Here is a 24,756-nt window from a genome sequence, read left to right as displayed (position 1 = left end):
AAAATTTCGGGAAAATTTTCCCGATTTTTTTTTTTTTTTTTTTTTTAATTGAATTTTCTACCGTTATTGGGGACTTTGTCCCCATAACATTTAACTAGAACATATACAAAGAAGTTCAGATTTTTGCAGTATTACATGCATACCTTAGACACATTCCATGAAGGCATGTTATAAGAAGTTGTTTTACATAGCTCTTTATTGGGCTTTTTCAATAGAAATTGTCCTTACCAAAATAAAACAAAATAATTACAAAATTAATTGGACTCAAAATAGTTTTAAGTAAATAGTAAATCTCCAAAACAAGTAATAATAGTAAGCCATCATAGCCACTGAAATAAAATATAATATGTCATCTAGTTATATTATCATAAAGACAATTAGGATTCAGTGATACTACTTCTAAATGAGAGAAGTTTCTTTTCCCTCCTTTTTATCATAAGGATCTATCATTAATTCTAACTAATCAGGTTTTATTTTCATTTTCTAGTTTTAAAAAGCAGCATGCAGTTCAGAAGTAGTTTAAAACTGACACATTCAATGACATCTTTCAGACATAGCATTACTAGCTTATTAAAATGCAGCACACAGTTCTAGCATATTATAATTATAGATTTACATGTGTAAAGAATGGGTACCAACCCAATATTGGCATGTATTTATCCCATGACCTGTAAACAAAATTCCATTGTATGATTATATAAGATAAAAATTAAATCCATTTTCTATCATTCAAATTACTGTAAATACAGAAATTTTTGTTCACCATTTTTTGGTGCAAATAAGTGGATTTTGGTGAGTATCTCAATAATGAAAACACTCATCAGATATCTGATGCAGATTTTCTTGAAATCGCATTATCTAGTCTCACAGTTTTGTCCTTTCTTAAAAAAAAGTGCAATAATAAATGCATACAATAATTTCTAAATTGACAGTAACTGACATATCATGGTAGAACGTTTTCTGTAACGTGATGAACATTTTTATGCAATAGATTTCATGTTATCAACATAATGATGGAAACAAATATATGTAAATAATTTATACACTTTTTATCATTAGTAAATTGTATTTCTTATTTCTTTTTTAGGTTAATTATAGATAAAAACAACAACTTTGTCCAGCCTGCTTACATTTAATCTTTAAACCAAACTATTACGTAATTATATAACATTTAATTTACAGGAACATGCACTTAATATACATGCAGTTAATCATAATCTGTTTGTCCAAACACTTCCTAAATAAGTTTTCTAAAACATGCCTTTCTTATATAAGTTATCATTTATAAATGTGTATCTGGGTTTGAATAAAATAGTTAAGTTTAAATAAATCTGTAGAACCAATGACCAAATATATCCAGTTTTTATATAAAAAATATTGTTGAACTTTGTTTCACCTAGATATCGGTAACAGCATTATCTGAAACATTGCCTGTTTCCTACACAAAAAAGATAAAAAGTAATATACTGATAATAACCACCTCTTGAGTCCTGAAATACTTCAACTTGTTTAAAGTCTTATGAAACTAGTGAGTGGTGAAAAATATTTTTTATCCAATTTTTGAACCAAAGCATGTATATATTTTATCTGTGCACAAATTTATCATTTTTAACGCAAATATATCGTATAATCGTCAATTTTTTTTCTCTCTTTCTGTTATGATTTAACAAATATGGCTGCTCATTAAATGCCGTGTTTTGAAGCCGAAGTTTACCGATTGTCACCTTATAGTAAACAAATAACAAAAAGCATGGGTATTGAGCACATGTTTAACATGTACATGTACAATCAGGTAATTGTTTATTTTAATGACAGATCCATGCGTATTGTGATCACCGGATTTTTACGAGGAGAGTTACGCTTAGGTCCTAATGCATACGGAAATTATGTCAGCAAATTGCTTCCTGGAAGGAAAGAAGCAATTAAAAATAAGAAAACTTCTTCTAAATGTGGACAAATTAAAGAATTTTCCTCAGAAAAAAAGTATATGTACATAAGTTGTATAATGAAAACTATCTATTTAGTTATAAAAAACATATGCATATTTTTTTTTAATTTGAGGTTTCTTATGACTTTAATACACATGAGCATATTTTGAAATTGACATTTTTTTCTCCATTATTTTATACAGGGTTTTTTTATGTTTTCTTTCTGAATGAAGTTACTCAATTTTATAACTGACATTTTTAATAGAGTTCTAAATTCTGTCTTCCAATCACATTCCTAGATAAGATTTTGAACTCTCATTTTTATAAAAGATTTTTTTTTCTTATTTCGGAATAAATTAACTTCACATATTCTAAATGAGGTTTTGGATATGTCACTTACAGACTCCATGGGTTGATTGCTTAAAAGTTTATTTGAACATATGCAAAGGGGCAGCAAATTTGTATTAAGTTTTTAACAATGACTTTCAGTTTTCTCCCTTGTATGTTACACATTGGTAGTGTTGAATAAATAATCCTGCCAAATTTCATCATTGAACTCAACAGAATTTTAAAGACAAAGAGCTGAAACAATTTGTGACAGACACCCAAGCTGAGTCTTATAGGTCTTCCATCAAGATATCCTTAATGATCATGATATCAAATTATTTTTTTTTAAATTGTGTTTGAAATTAAATGAATCATACCTTCTTAGCATCTTTCTGGTTCTTCTTCTTGTTATTTTCATAGAACATAAAATCCTACAGATTAAAAAAAAAATCAATAAATAGTGTATTTTAAAAGTTGTGAACAAGGTCAGCTAAACATGCTAAACAAAAAATTTTGTGGTCTGTAAGTCTTTAGGATCGAATCAAAACTTTGAAATATCCTTCCTTAGTCTTTATAGATAAACTTGCACATTTGTTCGGTGAATGGTAGAAGGGAAACAACTTGATAATGACATGAAAAAGATATCTGATTTGTAAACAAACTGTATTTACTAGTGTGGCACACTTATTCTTGAGATAACTACTCTTATGCCTTTTAAATATTCACTATTTCTATTTTGGGCTGCACACTTCTTATTTCTAAATAGTCTATCCCAAATGTTTATTCTTTTCCTTCATTTTTTCTGCCACTAAATAGAATAAACTGTTATCTCAGAGATATGTCTCGCCTTTTTGTAATTTTGATTATGCAAATGTTGAAATCAAAATAGCAATACTTTAACATCTTAAACAAGTTATGCAAATATTCAGTCAATGAACCATGACTGAGTTACTTGGCTAAACAATCTCCATGTAAATGAGATTTGCTAATGCTAATACAACTGCATACCAAATACCATTGACTTATTACAAGTCGTTCCCAAATCTAAATACAAAAATTAACTTTTAAACTATGTAAAAGTTTCAAAGTCAATGAAGCATGAAGAGGGGGTGGGGCTATATAATCTCCATGGAAACAATACTTGCAAATGTAAATAAATTTGCATACCAAATATTCTTGAATTAAAATTAACAGTTCATCTTAAACTGATCTAATCACAAACTTATACATGTAAACTAAGATAAGTCATTAGACTGTGACTGAGGGACAAGGCAAAATATTCTCCATGGAAATGAGATGTGCCAATGCTTATACAACTGAATACCAATCAACATTGGCCTTCCACTAATGGTTCCCCTTGAACTGACCTAATCACAAATTAATACATGTAAAATAAGCAAAAGTTTCAAAGTCAATAGACCATGACTGAGGGGGTAGGGCCAAATAATCTCCATGGAAATGAGATGTGCCAATGCTTACCAAATATGGTTGACCTACCACTTGTGGTTCACCATAAACTAGATCAAATCACAAACTAATACATTGTTGACGAAGTCACTGATGCCTGAAACAGCATACCTATGTCTCGCTTATTGACTCTGTCAAGGCGAGACAAAAACTGTTTGCATTGATCTATATTTATTAAATAAGTTTTGTTTTTTTTTTTTAAAGTTGTAACATCATATAGAACATCTGTTTGTACTAAGTTATGTAAGTTTCAAGTTGATGAGACCACAACTTCAAAGTGAACTACCTTACTTGATTTGAATATGGAATTTGAACATATAGACAAATATTGGTTTTAATATTCATTTTGTTCTCAGTAAATTAAAAGCAAACTAAATATTATTTTTATATACATACATCAATCACCACATACCTGTATCTTGGCATTGCACAAGTTCATGTTTTTCTTTGACTATTAATGACTTCTTTACATAAACTCATTGGATGTTGGATGTGTACTGATTGATGTTCTAATCTTAGATGCATGATTTTTGATATAACTGCTAATGACCTTAAAAACAAGCTGTTAGTAACAGCAAGTTTTCTCGGATTCTTAAATTTGTACTTTGTGTCTTTTTGTTGCAGAGATGTATAAGTACCCTGTCATTTGGTCTCCTGTGGATATATATCTCTTTGGCAATCACACCACATCTTCTTATTCACATTAATAGACAGATCTGGAGTTGAATTCATAAAACTTTGCTCAGTGCTCGGAGCACAAAAATCATGCTCGAAACATGAAATCCAGCATTTTGATTGGTTGATTTTGGAGTATAGAGTACAAAAAACTGACTCAAAAGTTTTATGACTTAAAGGCATGTACATCCAACAATATAATACCCTCTACTATCAAAGACAGGGCATAACAATACTAGACAACTGACATTCTAACTAGAGAATAAGGGCATAACAATACTAGACAACTGACATTCTAACAAGAGAATACGTACTAATAAGAATACTGCACCAATCATAACAGCTTTCATTTTAATATCCAGATCAACAGGGAAGGAGATTCCAAAGTTATCAGCGTCTGTAAACAATTCTTTACCCAGTCCTGTCCATTGTTTAGTGACACGGCCTACAAAGGTCGTCTCGTCTTCTGTATGCACCTGTGTAAGGGTTATAAACAAAGTTATCAGTGTCTATAGACAATTCTTTACCCAGTCCTGTTCATTGTTTAGTGACACGGCCTACAAAGGTCGTCTCGTCTTCTGCATGCACCTGTGTAAATGTTATAAACAAAGTTATCAGTGTCTATAGACAATTCTTTACCCAGTTCTGTCCATTGTTTAGTGACACGACCTACAAAGGTTGTTTCGTCTTCTGTATGTACCTGTGTAAATGTTATAAACAAAGTTATCAGCGTATGTAAACAATTCTTTACCCAGTCCTGTCCATTGCTTAGTGACACTGCCTTCAAAGGTCCTCTCGTCTTCTGTATGTACCTGTGTAAATATTATAAACAAAGTTATCAGCGTATGTAAACAATTCTTTACCCAGTCCTGTCCATTGCTTAGTGACACGGCCTACAAAGGTTGTCTCGTCTTCTGTGTGTACCTGTGTAAAGGTTATAAACAAAGTTATCAGTGTCTATAGACAATTCTTTACCCAGTCCTGTCCATTGCTTAGTGACACGGCCTACAAAGGTCGTCTCATCTTCTGTGTGTACCTGTGTAAATGTTATAAACAAAATGTCATAAAAGTTCAAAGGAAGAAAAAACATTCTCACATTTGTTTGAAATATTTTGTTGATGTTCTTTGCCATGGCAATTTCTAGGATATAATTGTCCTATATAAAGAAATACAATTTGAGTTCAGGTACTTTTTTCTGTCTTGAATGTGCCTATACATTAACCTTAATGTCTTTTGTATAGTGATAATTGGAAAAAAATCTAAAATGTGCTTCTCAAAAACTTTAAAACACCATGTTAAAGTCTAAATTTTCACAAACATGTAAAATTACTTTTGTTTTAGTTAGCTTAACAACAATAATATGTTTAATAAATGTGAACATGAAAATACTGGTGACATGAACCTAATCAGTCAAATTAAATATTACATCTCATAATATACTTTAACATACATCAAATTCAATATCCCCGCACATCTCCCACTGACAACATGGTCCCTTGATTCTCAAAACAGTCTCTCCTTCTGCATTCTCTATCTTAAATCTAGGTTTACACAAACTCCAAGCCTGAGAAACATATCCAACAACCTGGCCAGGTGGCGCTTCAACTGTTACTCGCTGAAAAATATACAAGTAATTTAGAGAATAGTGGTTGACAGTGATATATCTACAAGCCCCATTAAGTTTAAAAAAACCATTCTAATATGACATTCTTCTTTTGCTTTGTGAACAAAGTCACATTCAAACTCAAATAGAATATGGGGAGTATGTGTATGACTTGACGATAAAAATTACAACATAAGTTGTATTTTGAACAATAAGAAAGATCAAAAATGATATTTTTATTGGTGTTGCTTGCTAGAAAATTATAGATAATCCTTTGAAAAGTTAGTTTACATGTATCTGATCATCTATTTGTCATGTAAAAAGTGGAGTATTTTAAATGCTTGGATTATTCAAATCAAAAGATTGCCTTTAGAATATGTCTGACGATCTGTTTTAAATTTTCTAAATTCACCTTTTAGAAAAGAGTAAATTGTATAGTTTGTGCTCTATGCTCATTTTAACATGGATAAGCATTATATTAATTAATCAACAATTCACTTAGCTGATGCTCTGTACAAAGAATTCCTACTGTATGTTACATGTGCATAGACCATGGTAGGAAACAATTAAAGATTAAATGAAAAATATTGATTTGCTAACAAAGAATTATACAAATTAAGACATAAAGGATTTATTAATTGATTTGACACATGGGTTTACTACATTCTTTTTCTTAGCTGATTTTTTCTACATTAGTTTACCTTTACCTGATTTGTTATGTTTACTAGTAAATGCAACATGATTTACATGTAATTTTCAAAATGCCAGCTAATATCAGGGAAGAAAATACACACAGGCCGAGTAGCCTATGACATCTACAATTTGAGCTAGGCTCCAAATTTTTACCGCCACTAAAATAGGTCTATTGAGTATTTTTCATATCAAATGTCTCACAAGTCCAAGCAATTTATTCCCACTTACTTGTCATTTCAAACCAGTAAATATGCATTATAAAAATTCCTGAGAAATGCATCACTTGAACACATCTCTTAAAGGCTCAGATGAAAATTTTAATTGAATCTGTTTGCTGATTTCTGTAAATTTGATTCAAATCTTAAAAGGTTTTACTCTGTGGTTCCTTAAGATATTTACTTCAAGAAAAATGTTAGCTTTTTTTATGTCCATTTAAAAAGGTTTGATTCTAATGTTTTTTTTCTCTCAGATAATAAGATTATTTTTCTATCATACCTGTAAACAACATGGACACCAACAAGAACTACATCTGAGGCCTCGAGATAAATGTATTACTTCCGTATTTCTATTGTCCATGATCTTAATATCAAAAGGTCTAGTAGATCCACAACAATTTCTTGTACAACAACAGGTATCTGAAAACATTACAGTAAAAGAACTCTGAACCAGATGCTCCACAGGGTGCAGCTTTATACAACCGCAGGGGTCGAACCCTGAACAGTTGGGGCAAATTTTGTCACAATCTTCAAGCTTGATACTGTCTGAATTTTGATTGAGATCAAATTTTTGACATAATATAGGTTTTTGTCACAACATAAATGTGGTCATAGATCTAACAAATCTATTGCACAGTACTGTGCAATTGAAGATTTCTTCTTGAACCTTTTGAAAACAAGCAGTGTAAGGGAGGTAATCAAGTAATCAAACATATATATAACAGTATTCTTTAAATTTTAATTGCATTACCTCCCTTACACTGCTTTTATATTGTCTAAATTGTCCTTTAACCAGAAAAACCCTTGTTTCCCTCCTTTTTTGCCCCTAATTGCTTAATGATTTGAGCCATAACCCCCCATAACCATCCCTTTGTAGTATGGAAACTTGTGGTATATTTTCAGGGAAATTTATACACTTAAACACAAGTTATTGACTGAAAACTACAAAAATGCTTATTTGGGCCCCTTTTTTGAAACCTCATTTATTGAAACCCCCTCCCCCATTGGAGAAAGAACCCCAAAACTCAATTCCAGCCTTTCCGTTGTAGTGAGAAACCTTGAAGTAAAATTTCAGAGAGATCCATACACTTAATGAAATACTAATACACAACTTCTTGTCCTGAAAATAGATAAATGCTTGTTTTGGGCCCCTTTTGGCCCCTAATTTCTAAACCGTTGGGACCATAACCCTCAAAATCAATCCCAACCTTCCTTTAGTGGTTACAAACATTGTGTTAAAATTTTATTGATTTCTATGTACTAATACTAAAGTTATTATCGGGAAACCATCTGTCTTGGGATGCAGACGACGACGTGATACCAATATATGACCAAAAAATTTATGAATTTTTGCGGTCATATAAAAACTATTTAAAGATTTAAAAGTTGTTGGTATGTATTATGTACACTGGGTAGAAGGTTGTTGGCATGTATTATGTACACTGGGTAGAAGGTTGTTGGCATGTATTATGTACACTGGGTAGAAGGTTGTTGGCATGTATTATGTACACTGGGTAGAAGGTTGTTGGCATGTATTATGTACACTGGGTAGAAGGTTGTTGGCATGTATTGTGTACACTGGGTAGAAGGTTGTTGGCATGTATTGTGTACACTGGGTAGAAGGTTGTTGGCATGTATTATGTACACTGGGTAGAAGGTTGTTGGCATGTATTATGTACACTGGGTAGAAGGTTGTTGGCATGTATTATGTACACTGGGTAGAAGGTTGTTGGCATGTATTATGTACACTGGGTAGAAGGTTGTTGGCATGTATTATGTACACTGGGTAGAAGGTTGTTGGCATGTATTGTGTACACTGGGTAGAAGGTTGTTGGCATGTATTATGTACACTGGGTAGAAGGTTGTTGGCATGTATTATGTACACTGGGTAGAAGAGAACAAATTTATCTAATCATAATAAGGCCTTTTTTTTTTTAATTAGTTGGTTTACGGACAACTAGTGTCAAAGGTTAGGGTCGGAGGAGGTAAAAAAAAATAAAAATAAAATAGCAATCTTAGATTTTTTTTTGTTCACGTATAACTGTTCTGAAAAATTTGAGTTGGAGGAAAAAAAAAAAAAAAATGCTGTTCATTCATGACATTACAGGGGTTGAGGAGGAGAAATAGTTTAGCTCTTATCTTGATATGCTTTGCATTTGATGGATGGATGGTCAATTGTTGTTTAATGTCTAGTGGCTAATCAGATGCATAATTAGGATGAGAATATGATAATGAGAAATGAAATGCTAAACTGACACACTGAGCCAGAATTTAAATGTGGTAGCTCACAAGGTAACAGTTCCCCCAAAGATATGTTACCTTACCCAAACACATTATTCTGACTCCTTTAATAATTGCAATTGCAGCGTGCTTGGCGAAGAAGCAGCAGATACCAATTTTTAAGTCTTTGATTTGACCGGGTCAAGGTTCAAACCCAAGATAAAAGTGCTCTCAGTACGTTGACCATCAAAGTTAATATTCAACTGAAAGTAGATGAAGCCGTCAGACTCCATGGTCCTCCCTCGTTGGGTTTTTGAATTCGTCTGCGTCATTTCGAAGCTTTTCAAAATACGCCGTTCACTACAAACGCTTTATTGACACAGACAAAACGTTTTGGAACGCCTCGGATTTTTTTATTCACAGCACTCGAAAAATCGGGTCAGCGGAATAAAAAACAACACGAAATCAAAATTTTAATTTTATTTCACTTTTAAACAAAATCGGGTCGGCGGATCCGTAAACCAACTAATTAAAAAAAAAAGGCCTAAGCAGTATATGTTTAATTTTTCCGTAACAAAAATTCATGCAGTTTTCATTTATAGAAATATTAATATAAACTATCTTTTTGAATTGGATTTGAAATGAAAAATATAAGTAGGGCAAAAAGTTCAAGAATGTTCCAAATCTACTGTCTGACACAGAAACAAATTATTTTTAAAAGAATTGAGGAGGTTATATATATATAATTTCAGGTCTTTATGATTCCATATATGACATTCTATCGTACCTTCTACAGCCTGGTATACCCTCTGTCCCAGAGAATTCACTATTTCATATTTGTTGTTTGTTTCAAATCCAGTTATGGCTGAAAAATAAACAGAATTATTTTATTAGTGATGCAATTTACAAGATATTCTAGAGTAAAATAAAATCAAAACCATTTAATTTTCAATAATACATTTATAACTGTCTTGAGAGCATTTCATTTGCAGAAGTTGAAACTCAAAATTTGCATGAAATAAGGTCAATATTAATATTATGACATCACAAGTTACTTTGTTGCCTTTCAATAGAATATTCAGTACTTTAATTATTCATTTCTTAATATTAATCTCTAATTGAATAATTAGTATAAGATAAAATGTATGTGTATTGATTCAGCAGATATTTATAATTGAATTAGATCACTCAGAAGCTGCTAGGAATGTCTTTTTATTCTTTTTTTTTTTTGCTTTTGAAAATTGGCATTTCTAGGAGCCTTCTCTTATGTGTATGTTCCAGACCATATGAGTATTTGGACCGTATGAGTATACGCGTACGGTCCAGTACGAGCTGACCATACATGTTATTTTGATCATATGGGTTAAATTGAAACAAGCATTTATCACATTCTTTGTTTTTAGTTTTACAAATTGTTATTGATAATTTATTACAATTAGATAGATAAAATGAACAAACCAACAATTGAAATTAAGTATTTGTTTAATTTTATATCTGAATCCTATTTTGGTACTCTCGCCCAAGGTGACACAATTCAAGTAACGTAATATTCTTTCGTTTCCATGTATGCAGTTCATGCATGTTCCTTTGCATTTCCATTTTTTGGTAAAGTTGCTAAATATTCTAGAACAATTGACCTCCCAGATTATGTTTACCTCCGATATCTTCAATTTCAGTGATCATAATTCAATTAATGTATTACTGATCGACATGCTTAATACAAGAGACTAACAGATTTAATAAGCGTGAATTTAAAAAAAGTTAAAATATAAAATTTTGTTTCAATTACAATTGAACTTTTTTATATTAATTTGATAGTTAAGTTATGTTGATCTGCTATATGCATTTGTAACTAATAAAGTTAACCAACTTTTTAATAATAGTCAGACCGTACGTGTACGGTCCGACCGAATGAGTATTTTGAAAAAGTATGCATACGGTCCAGACCGTACGCGTACGGTCCAAATACGGTCTGGAACTTATACACTGCTGTATAAGTTGTCTATGGGAAATGTGTTTGAATAAAGATATCTCTCTGAATTTCATATTACAAAAGGGATGACTTTAAATTATACTTCTTAGTAGAAACTGGGAGAGAAAACATTATCTAATGATTATCTCATTTCATGTTAATTTTACCTTCCAAAACCTCCACTTTTTGTTTGACAAGAAGCTGATCAACAGATGCTAAATATTCTAATCCTTTAGGACATGAAAATTCACCTTGTGGTACCGTCGTCCAATTCTGTCCTGACGTACCTATAAATATATATATATACATACCCTCTATTGCCTCAACTTTCTGTTTAACTAACAACTGATCTACCGATGCCAAATATTCCAGTCCCTTTGGACATCCGGGAGGGGCTTGTCCTGCCGCGGCCCATTGTGTTGGTGCAGCTGTAAAGGTACAACATCAAGTTACAATATCAAAATTCAAAACAAAACGTCAGAGAGAAAGAAAGAAAAGAATACCTAGAGACATCACTCATAAAAAGCAAGTAAAACCAACACATAAAGTGAACAGGAAAGAATGTTTTCAATCACTTTTCCAAAACCCACTCCTGTTGAAGGTTTTTTAACTATTTTTCTCTATTTTTCTTCCATAACAATACATGTCTCATTGAATTGGATAACTATTTGACATCTCAGCAAATATGGTACTAGTATATCTTCTGATTGTATCATGCCTTTTATGGTTTTATTTTTTTGTGTGTGCTTTCTTTTTTTGTGTATGTATCTCCCAATTCCATTTGTTCATAAAAAGTCTATATATATCTTAAATTACAGTCATCAACCTTTTCAAAATTACCCAACATTAATTTATATTCACTTACAAAACATGTTATAGGTGTAAAATTAATTGTTTTTCAATTTCTTCAAGCAAGTTATAAACCTTGTATTATATTTATTTCATCTGCTATATACAGCACAAATATTGGCAATGGAATTTGTAAAAAGAAATGCCAGCTTTCATCACAAATCATTGTGTTCGAACTTCAGAGGAAAATAAATGCAAGCTTCATCACAAATCATGGAGTCCAGAGGAAAGTACAATGCCTGCTTTCATCACAAATCAGTGTTCGGAGGGAAAAATGCCTACATTTCGTTACAAATCACGGATTTCAGAGGAAAAGAAATACCTGCAGTCTTCGCAAATCACACGTGTTTGGAGGAAAAGGAATGCCTGCTTTCATCAGATATAATGGAGGAAAAGTAATAAATGTAATGCAAAATGATGATGTTCCCAGAAAAAAAAAGAGAAGAAAATACTTGCGCAAGAGTACATTAAAAAGAACCAAAAAATCAGAGTTATATTGCTATTTTAAAAGGAATGCCTTGATACTGTACATGCACATGGGAAGATCAACATGCTTTTTACCTTAGAAAATAACCAAAAAAACAAATATTGATTTTGAGCAAAACAAATTCGAATTCAAATCATGCCTTATTTTTTATTTTCATTGTAAACATATAGTGCAATATACTTCTTGATTGAATTTTTATTCATAACACCAAAAGGAAAAGGAGGAGTAATTTCACAATAAAAGCATGTAGCTAACGGTTAGTGTAACATTGTTAGTAAGACAATCAGACGAAAAACTAACTACGAGGATGATTTAGTGGCACCAGAGACATACATTAAATCCATTTGTAATAAAATGTCTCTGGTGGCACATCATAATTTTACAAAATATATGTCTCTGGTGGCACATCATTATTTTATAAAATATATGTCTCTGGTGGCACATCATTATTTTATAAAATATATGTCTCTGGTGGCACATCATAATTTTATAAAATATATGTCTCTGGTGGCACAGCATTATTTTATAAAATATATGTCTCTGGTGGCACATCATTATTTTATAAAATATATGTCTCTGGTGGCACATCATAATTTTATAAAATATATGTCTCTGGTGGCACATCATTATTTTATAAAATATATGTCTCTGGTGGCACATCATAATTTTACAAAATATATGTCTCTGGTGGCACATCATAATTTTATAAAATATATGTCTCTGGTGGCACATCATTATTTTATAAAATATATGTCTCTGGTGGCACATCATTATTTTATAAAATATATGTCTCTGGTGGCACATCATTATTTTATAAAATATATGTCTCTGGTGGCACATCATTATTTTATAAAATATATGTCTCTGGTGGCACATCATAATTTTATAAAATATATGTCTCTGGTGGCACAGCATTATTTTATAAAATATATGTCTCTGGTGGCACATCATTATTTTATAAAATATATGTCTCTGGTGGCACATCATTATTTTATAAAATATATGTCTCTGGTGGCACATCATAATTTTATAAAATATATGTCTCTGGTGGCACAGCATTATTTTATAAAATATATGTCTCTGGTGGCACATCATTATTTTATAAAATATATGTCTCTGGTGGCACATCATAATTTTACAAAATATATGTCTCTGGTGGCACATCATAATTTTATAAAATATATGTCTCTGGTGGCACAGCATTATTTTATAAAATATATGTAGACAAAGTTTCTTATTACTTTAAATCAGCTTTTAATTAAATTGTTTACTTAATATTAAACCAAAACAACAGAGTTAGATGTAAAATGAATGAACAACAATTGGAATCTTGTTGTACACCAGCATGCATAGGACCATTGTATGCCTCTACATAGCATCATGCTAGCATACCATTGTATGCCTCTACATAGCATCATGCTAGCATACCATTGTATGCCTCTACATAGCATCATGCTAGCATACCATTGTATGCCTCTACATAGCATCATGCTATATATATAGCTAGCATACCATCAGATGAAGCTTAAAATTTAAACACAAGCAAATTTAAGACAGCATCAAAATTTAAAAACAATTTTAAAATATAAATGTGTGCACATTTGTATTTCTTCATTGATCATCTTTATGTTAGCTTGCTATTTAATAGTTCATTTGTAATTGTATCAACTAAGTTTTCGAATATTCATTTTGGCATTGTAACTGTGATAAGCAACTTGCTACATGTATTTCTGTACTTTCTCGTACAACTGTAGATTCTGGTTATTTGGATGGAGAGTAGTCTCATTGACACTCATACCACATCTTCCTATATCTATCTATAGTACTGAACATTATCATATGTTCATTGAGTACTTACTTGTACCTTTACCACTTTGTTTAGTCACTCTGTAGTTTTTTTTTCATAAAGATATTATAAAATATTGCTTGCTTGACACAATGTGAAGCTTTTTGGCTATTTTGCTTTACTCAATAACTATTAAACAAATTTTGAATTAAACAGTGTGTCTCCTTGCTGGTATTGCACAATATAAATGTGCAGATCATCTGATCAATATAAACATATATGTTGCCTAGTGAAATTAATAACAAGGACTAAAAAATTCAGTAAGTTTTGTGACATTTCTATTTTTCAAAATTCGAAATTTCTGTAGATGTAACTGCAAGATATTTGCCACAACTTAGGTCCAGATGATCATAAATAGTTTAAACTCTCACATAGAAGATTCCCGTATACAGACATAAGTAACAGAAGGAACCACTAATAGCATTAGCAATAAGCTGTTACAATATGACAACATGAGAGTTAAAATGAAGTTAATATACAGTAAAACTTCAATGGTCAAACACTGGAGAAAAAATAAACGGGAATGTGTCCATGAGACAAAGATGATGTCCTGCTTGCATTTCATATGATGACTATAATGTTATAAAGGGACATAACTGAAAAACAGTAAAAGTGACCCTATCCAAATTTGTACTTGATCTGAGTTTTGTGGTAATAAGTATTGTGTAAAAGTTTCATAAATTTGGTTGATGCAAACTTAATTTAGAGAACTAAAACGAAAAATTCAGCAATTTTTCCTTTTGTGAAGGGCATAACTCTAGAACAGTTAAAGTGAAGCCCCCAAAAGTTCATACTTGATCAGTATTTTGTTGTAGTAAACATTATGTATAAGTTTCATACCATTTAGTTGAGATAAACTGAAGTTAGAGAAAGGAAAACATTTTTTGGAGGTACTGATGAATGGACAGACGGACAAGATAAAACTTAATGCCCCCTTCACTTAAAATATAAAAATATTTTCATAATTTCAAATGAGAGTTGAACTGTTTCAGTGGGTTAACTAATACAAATGACAAATAAATTCTGACAACTGAAGTTCCCATGTATACATTGATATGTAGATGTAAGTATACAATGAGTTTACCCGTTACAAGATAAATATTAGCTGCACACTATTGCAGATCTCACCTGCCATCATTTGTAAATTTATCTGCTGCATACCTTTAAACAGCAACTTAGGTGTTTATTTCATTGTAATAACTATTTGATTAAGTTTGGAAATTCATGTGGTTTTTATTTTTGTGAATAGAAGTAAACATTAACCCAAGAAGATATAAAATATAACAAGTTATTTGAATGTTTGACATTTTTTTCTTATTGTGCAGTGTTGACTGAAAAGTAAACAACAGACACGGATGTTTTCAATAGACTTAAAATAGGTAGTTCAAAATTGCTCTAACTTCCAATTTATTTATTTTTTCCTTGGGGCAATATTCAGATAAAATCTTCTGCACCAAAGTCGTCAGCAATTTATTGTGGTTTCTATAATGTACTGCCCTCTGATGTCCAACATCCCAAGTAAGACCCAAAAATAGTCTTCAGACATAATTTGACACGAATGTTTGAGACAGATTAAGATATTATAAAAAGTTTCCTACCTGCTCCAGGCTGTGCCACAACAGGGGCAGGACCTGGGGGAACTGCACCAGCTGCCATTTCTGCCTTTGGATAGGACATTCTTTATTTTATTATTTCTTATTTCCAAAAATACTGAAAAATAAAATATATGAATACATAAATTGCATGTTTTATATTTTTATTCATATAGCAGAATAATTTAATTTTGGATGTAACGCGTCTTCTGATTGGCTGACGTTATTTTGTTATGAGCCCATAGACATAATTTAGTCATGTGACCGTGACGTCATCAACGTTTTTTCATGGTTTTCTACGGTATAAAATGGAATTTAAAATTAAATTATAAGAAATGACTGTAATATTTTTTCTGTCTATTCGAAATAACATAAAAAATGTGGTGCACACTGTTAAATAACCCGCTTCGCGCGTTATTCAGTGTGCACCAAATTTTTTATGTTATTTCTTCATAGACAGAAAAAATATTACAGTCATTCCTTAAATAATTCCTGACAGAAATAAACACTGCTTTATGTCATTTATACCAACATTTACAGCAGACATTAAAATCTTAAAATTTTTCATGTTTTTTTTTAAAATTATGATGGTATGCGTTAATAATTTGGAGAATGTTTCAATGAGATCCAACGGCAAACAAACAAACAACAGTAATGACATCTATAGGTTAGAGGTTGTACACTATATATATGACCTCTGTAAAATGGAGGATATATAAAATTATCATCATCTGAAAAGAAAGTGTGCCTGTTCCATTCAGGAAGAAACCTCATCAAAATATATAAATTTCTAGTAATAACTTCTTTTAAAACATGATGCCGTCTATTTACCTTTACTTTTATGCTCCATATCATTGTTAATGTACATTCTAGCAATTTTAAATTAAAAATGATAATAAATACACTGTAAATTCATTTACTTTTGTGGCTACCAAATATAGAGGATTGAGGAAAACTGTATTTTCAATGCTATTTCATCTTAAATTTGTGTTTTTAAATGTTGTAATGTACAAATGTACCTATACCTGAAAAATCCACAATAATTGCTATTCCACGAATGATAATGAATTCACAGCATGTCCTACATGTACGACTATTTCAGGGAATTAAGAAATGTTTTTTAAACAATGGTTTCAAAAATATTTTTAAACAATTGTTTGAAAAAAAAATTTGTTTAAGTGATTTCCCCACTACTGCCACCATGATTAACAAGCCTTACTTTGTTCTTTTGTTATGAAGTTTAGAACAAGTGTTTGCAAATTTAATCAGTAACTTTCCATCTTAATTTAATATGTACTAAAGGAGAGGATATCATTTTATTCAATAGTTTTAACCTTCCTTTTAACAGGAAATTTTTGCTTTTACTTTTGAATTATTTAAAATGATGAGGATCCTTAAAATTAATACAGCCATCCTTATAGACTCCTAAAGTTACAAATAAAATCCTATCTGCCATACATGATGTTTCCTAGATGTTTCCATCTTCAGCAACATAGCATCATGTTCTACTAAAGTGCTAAAAATTATCTAAGAAAATTTGATGCTCATTTGTGAAATTGGTATTATACATTTTATTCTGGATTACACATGTTTGTTCCATATTATATAATGGCTGCCTATTTTATTGTGGAGTACGAGTGGAGTACACATGTTTGTTCCATATTATATAATGGCTGCCTATTTAATTCTACAGATATTTGTTATCATGAATCGTCTTCATACAATGTACAAGGTATCATCCCACTGTAACTATAAACTTGTTCAAGCTATCAAGTGCTTTAAGTGTAGTTGTGGATACAAAGTTTGTTCATACAGGGTTTGATAGAAAACTAGACAGATATATCTTGCATCAGACTTTTTAAATTCAGTAACAACTTTGTTTGCGATTCCTGAACTTTTGACAAACTTATGTGACAAAATAAAAGCATGCATATTAGAGAAAGACAGAAAAAATCATGACACAATGGAATTTGTCAAATAGAAAAAAAAAGTCTTCAAACAAATGAACAGAATACTAAATTTTGAGCAAATCAAGGAGTGACTATATGTACCTACTATTTAATGAGTGGGAGGCTTTAGTCTCTGTACATGCTGTAATAGTTAGCTTATTCAAGCTTGTTAATGTATGGTGGTAAGGGTGAGAAAGTAGGATGAAATATATGGCTAGTTTCATGGATATTTGATTTCAAGGTTTAGAAAAATTTGCAGTATACAAGCCTATGGGAAATTTGTGGTTCACCTATACCCACATAATGCACAAACATTTGTATCCCATGAATAATAACATGAATAATGGAAACAAATATTTATAATATATATGATAATCATATCAGAACCTGAAACTTGTCACATGTCAGTACTCTACATAAAAATAAATGTACATGTATGATTAAAACCAGTTATCAATAATGAATATGATTAATGCATTAGATATTTGTCAAATTTATTCATCTATAAAATAACATAATCACCATTCATGATTATAGCTAAAAGTATATTTCTAATAAAAAAAAATACAATCAAAATATATGAAAAGGGAGAGGTTCTGTTTAAGCTACACATATGAATCCTTATCATAATAGGATGAAACTGCCCATAGGCGGATCCAGGGGCCTGGGCCCCCCTAGCTTTCATGGGAAAAATTTGGTTGACTATATAGGGAATCATTGAAGCATGACTGGAGCGGGCCCCCCTTAGGTCAGTCAGCGGGCCCCTCCTTAGGAAAAGTTCTTGATCCGCCACTGGTGCCCCACCCCTAAAAGCTCCAATGCTGGATTAAAGAAGTTTAAATGTCAACCCAAACAATTACAATGTATACATTTGTACCCCAACAACCCTTTGGTAATAATTATATAAGCAGCTAAGAAATATAAACTTAATATAAAGATTACTTTCGGACATTGTTACTTGTGTTGGTTCAAAAGAGTTTTGTTGACTCCACACCACAATGAATAGTCTCATTGGCAGCATATGATCAGGCTTTTATCATTTGTCATGGTGTTCATACATAACCTAGCTAGAGAGTTCTTTTCTAGTACTCCAAATAAACTAAACAATTGTTTAATTTTTAAATTTTTACAGGTTTCTATTCTATAATATATGTGTAGGGCCAATGAGTTTCCCCATTTTAATTAAACTTCCTTCAATTCAGTTATAGCTCAAATAATCAATGTAGGAGAACTTCTGTGCAGTACAATGTACATGTTTACACACTTTAAATGGTGGTTGAAAAGAAGGGATTATAAAATAGGTCTTATGTAATACCTTCCTCATGACAGTGTTAATACTTTATAAATACATGTGTAATTGCCATGTTTCATCATTTCTTTATATAATATTTAAATATTTGGAACACCTTTTTAGGCTTATGCGGTTTATTTTTAGTGGAAAGTAATTGGTTGATTATATAGGGAATCACTGAAGCATGATTGGAGCAGCCCCCCTTAGGTCAGTCAGCGGCCCCCCTTTATGAAAAGTTCTGGATACGCCACTGAAATAAATGAGGTAAATGTAAATGCATTTTAAACTCACAAAGAGCACTTATTATAAAGCCAGTTTATGCATTAACAAAAAACTGTTTTAAAGGTACAACCTCAGTTACCTGTTCTACAAGTATTATATCTTACTTGGTATCATTTCAAAATTTAGCTTGTATATGTTGTAATAACTTATTTACAAGCACAAGTTAAACATGTCTATTAATTGATCATTTAGTTTCTACAAATGTGACAAATTTACATTATTTTATCAATTATCATCTGAAACCAATTTATCCTCTTACCTGAATGGCTGATATTAACCTAGAGATATTGGTTATTGACCTGTGAGCTAATTATAGATTATCTGCCGGTTTTTTAATATACAATTGAAAACTCTTTATTTACTATTGTGCCTAGATACTGGAACAACATACTTTACGTCATGTCTTTAACACTCACGTCTGATTTAAATGGACACTTAATTCGCGACATTTTTATTTTTACTAAATTAAACTTATATTACATTGAACAAGTACAATTAAAATCATACGTGAAAATTTAAATAGTCGGATTTAATTTATAGAAAGTAAATTTATCAAAATGTATTGCAAATTATCAATACATATAATGTACATGTACTATACATGTATTTATCATATGTTTAGTAGTAAATACAGTAGTTTTGCACATTTGATAAATAGCCTGCTGTTTAATCCATATCGCATAACTTTGATGCGCACCCTTTATCGCATACCCTTTATCACACCACTATTTTTTTTTTTTTTTACATAAAGTCAGTTTTTTTTTGTTTTTTTTGCTAAAGAAAAATTTTCCTCAAAATAGGTAAATTTTTTGAATGACGTCATTGTTTGGTATGTGACGTCACGAACGTCAAGTTTTCATATTTATTGGCACACTAAATGCATCTATAAACAAGAATGTGTCCAAAGTACACGGATGCCCCACTCGCACTTTCATTTTCTATGTTCACTGGACATTGAAATTGGGTCAAAAGTCTAATTTGGCTTAAAAATTAGAAAGATTATCTCATAAGCAACAAGTGTACTAAGTTTCAAGTTGATTGGACTTCAGCTTCATCAAAAACTACCTTGACCAAAAACTTTAACCTGGACGGACGAACGGAACCACAGACGGACGGACGGACGGAAGAACGGAGGCACAGACCAGATAACATAATGCCCCTCTACTATCGTAGGTGGGGCATAAAAATACAAAACACACAAATAAATACAATAATAAACAAAATATTTTTAAAACAACAGCACGCAAATTGTAAGGTAACCCAGGTGCTTCGGATAAGTAATTGAGCAGTTCTTTTAAGGCCTTTGAAACAAGACAAAAGTAGAACTGAAGGTAACCCAGTGCTATGGATCAGAAAACAGTTCATATAATATAATACTCTTCTGTTGAAATATATGATAAAGCGTATAATACATGGCAAAATCTGTATCACATGCTGTATCACACTGATATTGATGTCTCAGGATGATACGACATATGATACAGATTTTGCCATGTATTATTCTTTCAAGCTTCAAGTCCTCCAGAATATAAACTGATTCAAGACTTCAAGGAAAATCAAACTCGTACAGTTTCACAGCTGATTCACAGTCTGCCAGTAATCTTGACTAACTGACCTTATCAGAATGTTGAATTACTTTCACTCTAGACAAAACAAATAGGCATTGCACACCACATCTTCCTATATCTATTGCCATTTTTATTAACTGTATGTCCCCATTTAAATGCATTAATCGTCCCAAAAATAGAGAGGTTCCAACCCCTAGAACCCCCCTCTGGTTCCGCCACTGACGGCAAATCCCAAGACAACATAGTTACAGTGTACTAGTCTAAATAGACATATTTACCCTTGTATGCAAATTTGTCCGCCATTACATATAACCACACAGGTTCCCGTAAACTTTGACATCATAAATTCAAAACATTTGATGTCACAACTAAAAAGCTTTTTTCAAAAACTGGTCAGTTTGTTCCAACTTATTCAAGAACAATATTAAACAATATTAACCATTTTAATAGCCTTATTAGTTTAATTTTTGAGGCTGTACTTATATACATTTAAATACCTATCTAAAAAAAAATCTATGGTTTATTTATTGGGAGGAAAGATAAATTTTACTCAGTTTCCTGTACAAAACCGAAAAAAAGTAACTTCAAAGAAAGATAAAAAAAAAACAAAAGTATGGGCTTGGAAGTGTGGAATTATGATACATATTTTTGATAGGTCAACTTCTTTCAAACCAATGAAAAAAAAATTGAAACATAAATGTTCTAAAAGATTTCTAATTCCATATATTATTTTTATATTCCATTATGGAATCTTCGTGTGTTTTGGTGTCATCGTTTTGTTCATAAATACTAAAGGATACAAACCTTAAACTTATTTTTTATTGCATAAGACATTTAGATTATCCCTAAACCTTAAACTTATTTTTTATTGCATAAGACATTTAGATTATTTTTTATTGCATAAGACATTTAGATTTTCTACTTACAGTAGTCTCAGTTACGAAATATGATACAAGTTGACCGGAAAAAAGGAAAAAAAATAAAAACAAAGACAACCCGGCCAAAAAATGTATGACTAAATAAACAATTCTAATATGACGTGCTTCTTTAGCTTTGTAAACAACACTGTGATAAAATTCTCGATAAAATATACTTAGCGCAGACTCAGAGATATGCATAATAATGGCTGTTACAATATCCTTCCCACGTAAATCTAAATGTATTGGAACCTATTTGCAGATCCTTTGCCGATTTTATTGTTTTAAAAAGTGCAATTAAAAAAGACAAAGTAACTTTTATTCTTATTCGTATGCATAATAAAAAGAAGTAATGCACAAGAGCTCGGAGAAATCAACAAAATAAAAATTAAATAAAATTCCGCGAAAGTCTATTAATCTTTTTGGCGCATTTAAGTCATTTCAAAACATGACGTCATACAAAACTGCTAAACTTGAAAGTTTTCTGTTACGTGAACCATCGGAATTCGTATGATATTGTATTAAAACTGATTTTTTGAGGTAGGTTTTGTTTTGTTTTCTATTCTATTGCATAAGTCGCATATTTACCCATTTCAGCAAGTCAACATGGCGGCTCCTTAGTTACAAAATGTCAACTTTTAATTTGACGGAAGCTTACGAGAAAAACATGTAAATTAAAAATGACAAATGTTGGGTTTGAGAACTTAAAGAATGAAAAAGTTTTTTTCTAGCAGTTATTCTCGAAATAACCTACGCAAGTTACATATTTATAAAGATATTTGAGCTTTATCTAACAGGGAGTAAAAAAGAACAGCCACATACACAGCATACCCACCCTCGCTTCAGTTTTTTAATGACCGTATTTGACCTATTAGAATCGAAATAATTCATGGAAGCCATAGATTGTTGGAAATTTACACATGGCCTGGGCCGTGATATTCGTTAATTTTATCCCTCGCTAACGCTCAGGATAAAATTCGAATATCACGGCCCAAGCCATGTGTAAATTTCCAACAATCTATGGCTTCCATGAATTATTTCTTAAATATTATACACATATATCTGCGTTTTTCAACCAATTTTTTGTTAAAATCGAACCATAAAAGGTTTCAAAGTTATTAATGAAAAACGATCTTTTATATGACATATATACATGATATATATATATATATATAAAAAAATTGACAAGGAATTGCCGATTTTTGCCATGCACTGTAGGTTGATTTACACAAATACAGTGATATACGGACATATAATTCTACATTATCAAAAAAAGTTGGAACAAATTGGTAAGTCTGATTAATAATAAACTAAATCACTTGGAACGAATTGACAATTGACTTGGTATGAATTGTCCAAATCTGGAACGAACTGGCTAGGAACGAATCCCACTTGGAAAGAATTGACTAGCATTCGCAGCTAAATACCAAAAGTGTAAATACATTTATTTGGTCTGAAAGTGTAAATACGTTACGGTTTATTTGGTCTGAAAGTTCATCTTTAAAAGCAGATGATAAAACAAAACATTTGTCAAGCTAGCCTTGTGTAGTGAATTTTCTCAATACAAAACTAAATAGTAATATGAAGCCAGATTAACCAGTTGTCAATATGATTTTTTCCCTTTCAAGTTAAAAAATCAAAATTTTTCTTTTTCTTTTCTACAACAGTCATTTTGGCCGCTTTTCTGAAGGACAGTCCCTAATCTTAGGAATATACCTCATTTGAGAGGTTGTTCAAACATGTTGATTTTTCATAATTAAAATCATTTTGTTATTTTTGGGGGTATTTACCATTTAATTTTTGGGGTGTAGTCTCTGGACTTTAATTTTTGGCATTTTCTCCATCTACCATGCTTACGTATTTTATTTGTTATACATTACTTTTTGTTATTAGTTACAAATAACTGAGTGGTAATTCCATACTACATTATATTAGACAAAAACTTACTAAAATGTCAATTCCAAATGAAACTTGTTTACAAACAAATTTTGGGCGTGGTTTTGAGGGTGCACCGTATTCCTGTGAATTATCTCCCCTTGTTATCGGTGTTTATGCAAAATTATTCGTGAAATTGAAACCGGACATTTATTTATTTATTAAGCTGGTTTTATACTTCAATCGTCAATACATTTATACTGACTACTGCACTTATGTATTTATCATTTTTAAATAAATTTTATTTTTTATTTTTTTATTTATTTTTTATTCTTAATCTGTGATTTTTTATTTTTTTTTTTTTTTAATCTTTAATTTTTAATTTTTTATTTTTTTTTTTATTTTTTTTTAATTTTTTTTTTTTTTTGTACCATTCGCTATGTATGCGAAAGCTTTGTTAAAAATGCAACAAAAGAGATAATATTATTTTTTTTATTTCATTAAATCAAGATTTAAAATACGCCCCCCCCCCCCCAAAAAAAAAAAAAGTTTGAAAAAAATATGTATACCGGAAAAAATAACTCACGTTATAATACTTGCGTCGGTTGTGTAGAAAAATCAACTTATGCCTCGTCCACACGGACATTTAATCCGAATTAAATTCGAATCAAATTCGCAAATCGGGTTCACACTCTTCTTTTTTAATTCGAATTTATTCGAATTGGCGAATTCGAATTACTAGTCTAATTTGCATTTTAATATGACGTCATTATTACGCTTTGTAAACAAAGCCGTGTTCTAATGAGCACAAAATATGTTTGACGCATGAGCACGAACTTACTGTTTATATTAACTTTATTTCCATCGTTATCCTTTAAAATATATACATTTAAACAGCTAACATAAACTTTTATTATATATCTTTATGACTCCTTGAGGAGGAAACGGGAACGGCCAAACGTTTTTATGGTAATTACACACGCTTCGACCTATAAAAATA

The 24,756-nt window shown here is 31.1% G+C and overlaps 1 protein-coding gene across 14 annotated transcripts in view; it reads right to left on the bottom strand.

The window, feature by feature from the left end:
* LOC143067050 (phospholipid scramblase 1-like) overlaps positions 1 to 23,933 on the bottom strand; it is a 31,662-nt gene extending 7,729 nt beyond the window's left edge. For 4 of the 14 annotated variants that reach the window (XR_012975834.1, XM_076240041.1, XM_076240044.1 and 1 more), the window contains exons 1-9: positions 23,829 to 23,933; positions 15,881 to 15,992; positions 11,412 to 11,528; positions 9,916 to 9,993; positions 7,189 to 7,328; positions 5,848 to 6,012; positions 4,712 to 4,873; positions 2,633 to 2,686; positions 640 to 668 (exon numbers count right to left, since the gene is read on the bottom strand). Coding sequence is in view for 9 of the 14 variants with exons in the window: in XM_076240041.1 (XP_076096156.1) it covers positions 657 to 668; positions 2,633 to 2,686; positions 4,712 to 4,873; positions 5,848 to 6,012; positions 7,189 to 7,328; positions 9,916 to 9,993; positions 11,412 to 11,528; positions 15,881 to 15,959 (807 nt within the window). In the remaining 5 variants the exon portion in view is untranslated. Of the gene's footprint in view, positions 1 to 616; positions 669 to 1,396; positions 1,439 to 2,632; positions 2,687 to 4,711; positions 4,874 to 5,038; positions 5,210 to 5,847; positions 6,013 to 7,188; positions 7,329 to 9,915; positions 9,994 to 11,411; positions 11,529 to 15,880; positions 15,993 to 19,655; positions 19,751 to 23,828 lie in introns of those variants that run through there. The other 10 variants (XM_076240047.1, XM_076240045.1, XM_076240046.1 and 7 more) reach the window with 5 other exon arrangements.
* Between the last annotated feature and the right edge of the window lie 823 nt (positions 23,934 to 24,756).

Source organism: Mytilus galloprovincialis, chromosome 3 (genome assembly GCF_965363235.1).
Source record: "Mytilus galloprovincialis chromosome 3, xbMytGall1.hap1.1, whole genome shotgun sequence".
Taxonomy (NCBI): domain Eukaryota; kingdom Metazoa; phylum Mollusca; class Bivalvia; order Mytilida; family Mytilidae; genus Mytilus; species Mytilus galloprovincialis.
This window is presented reverse-complemented; position numbering and strand designations above follow the sequence as displayed.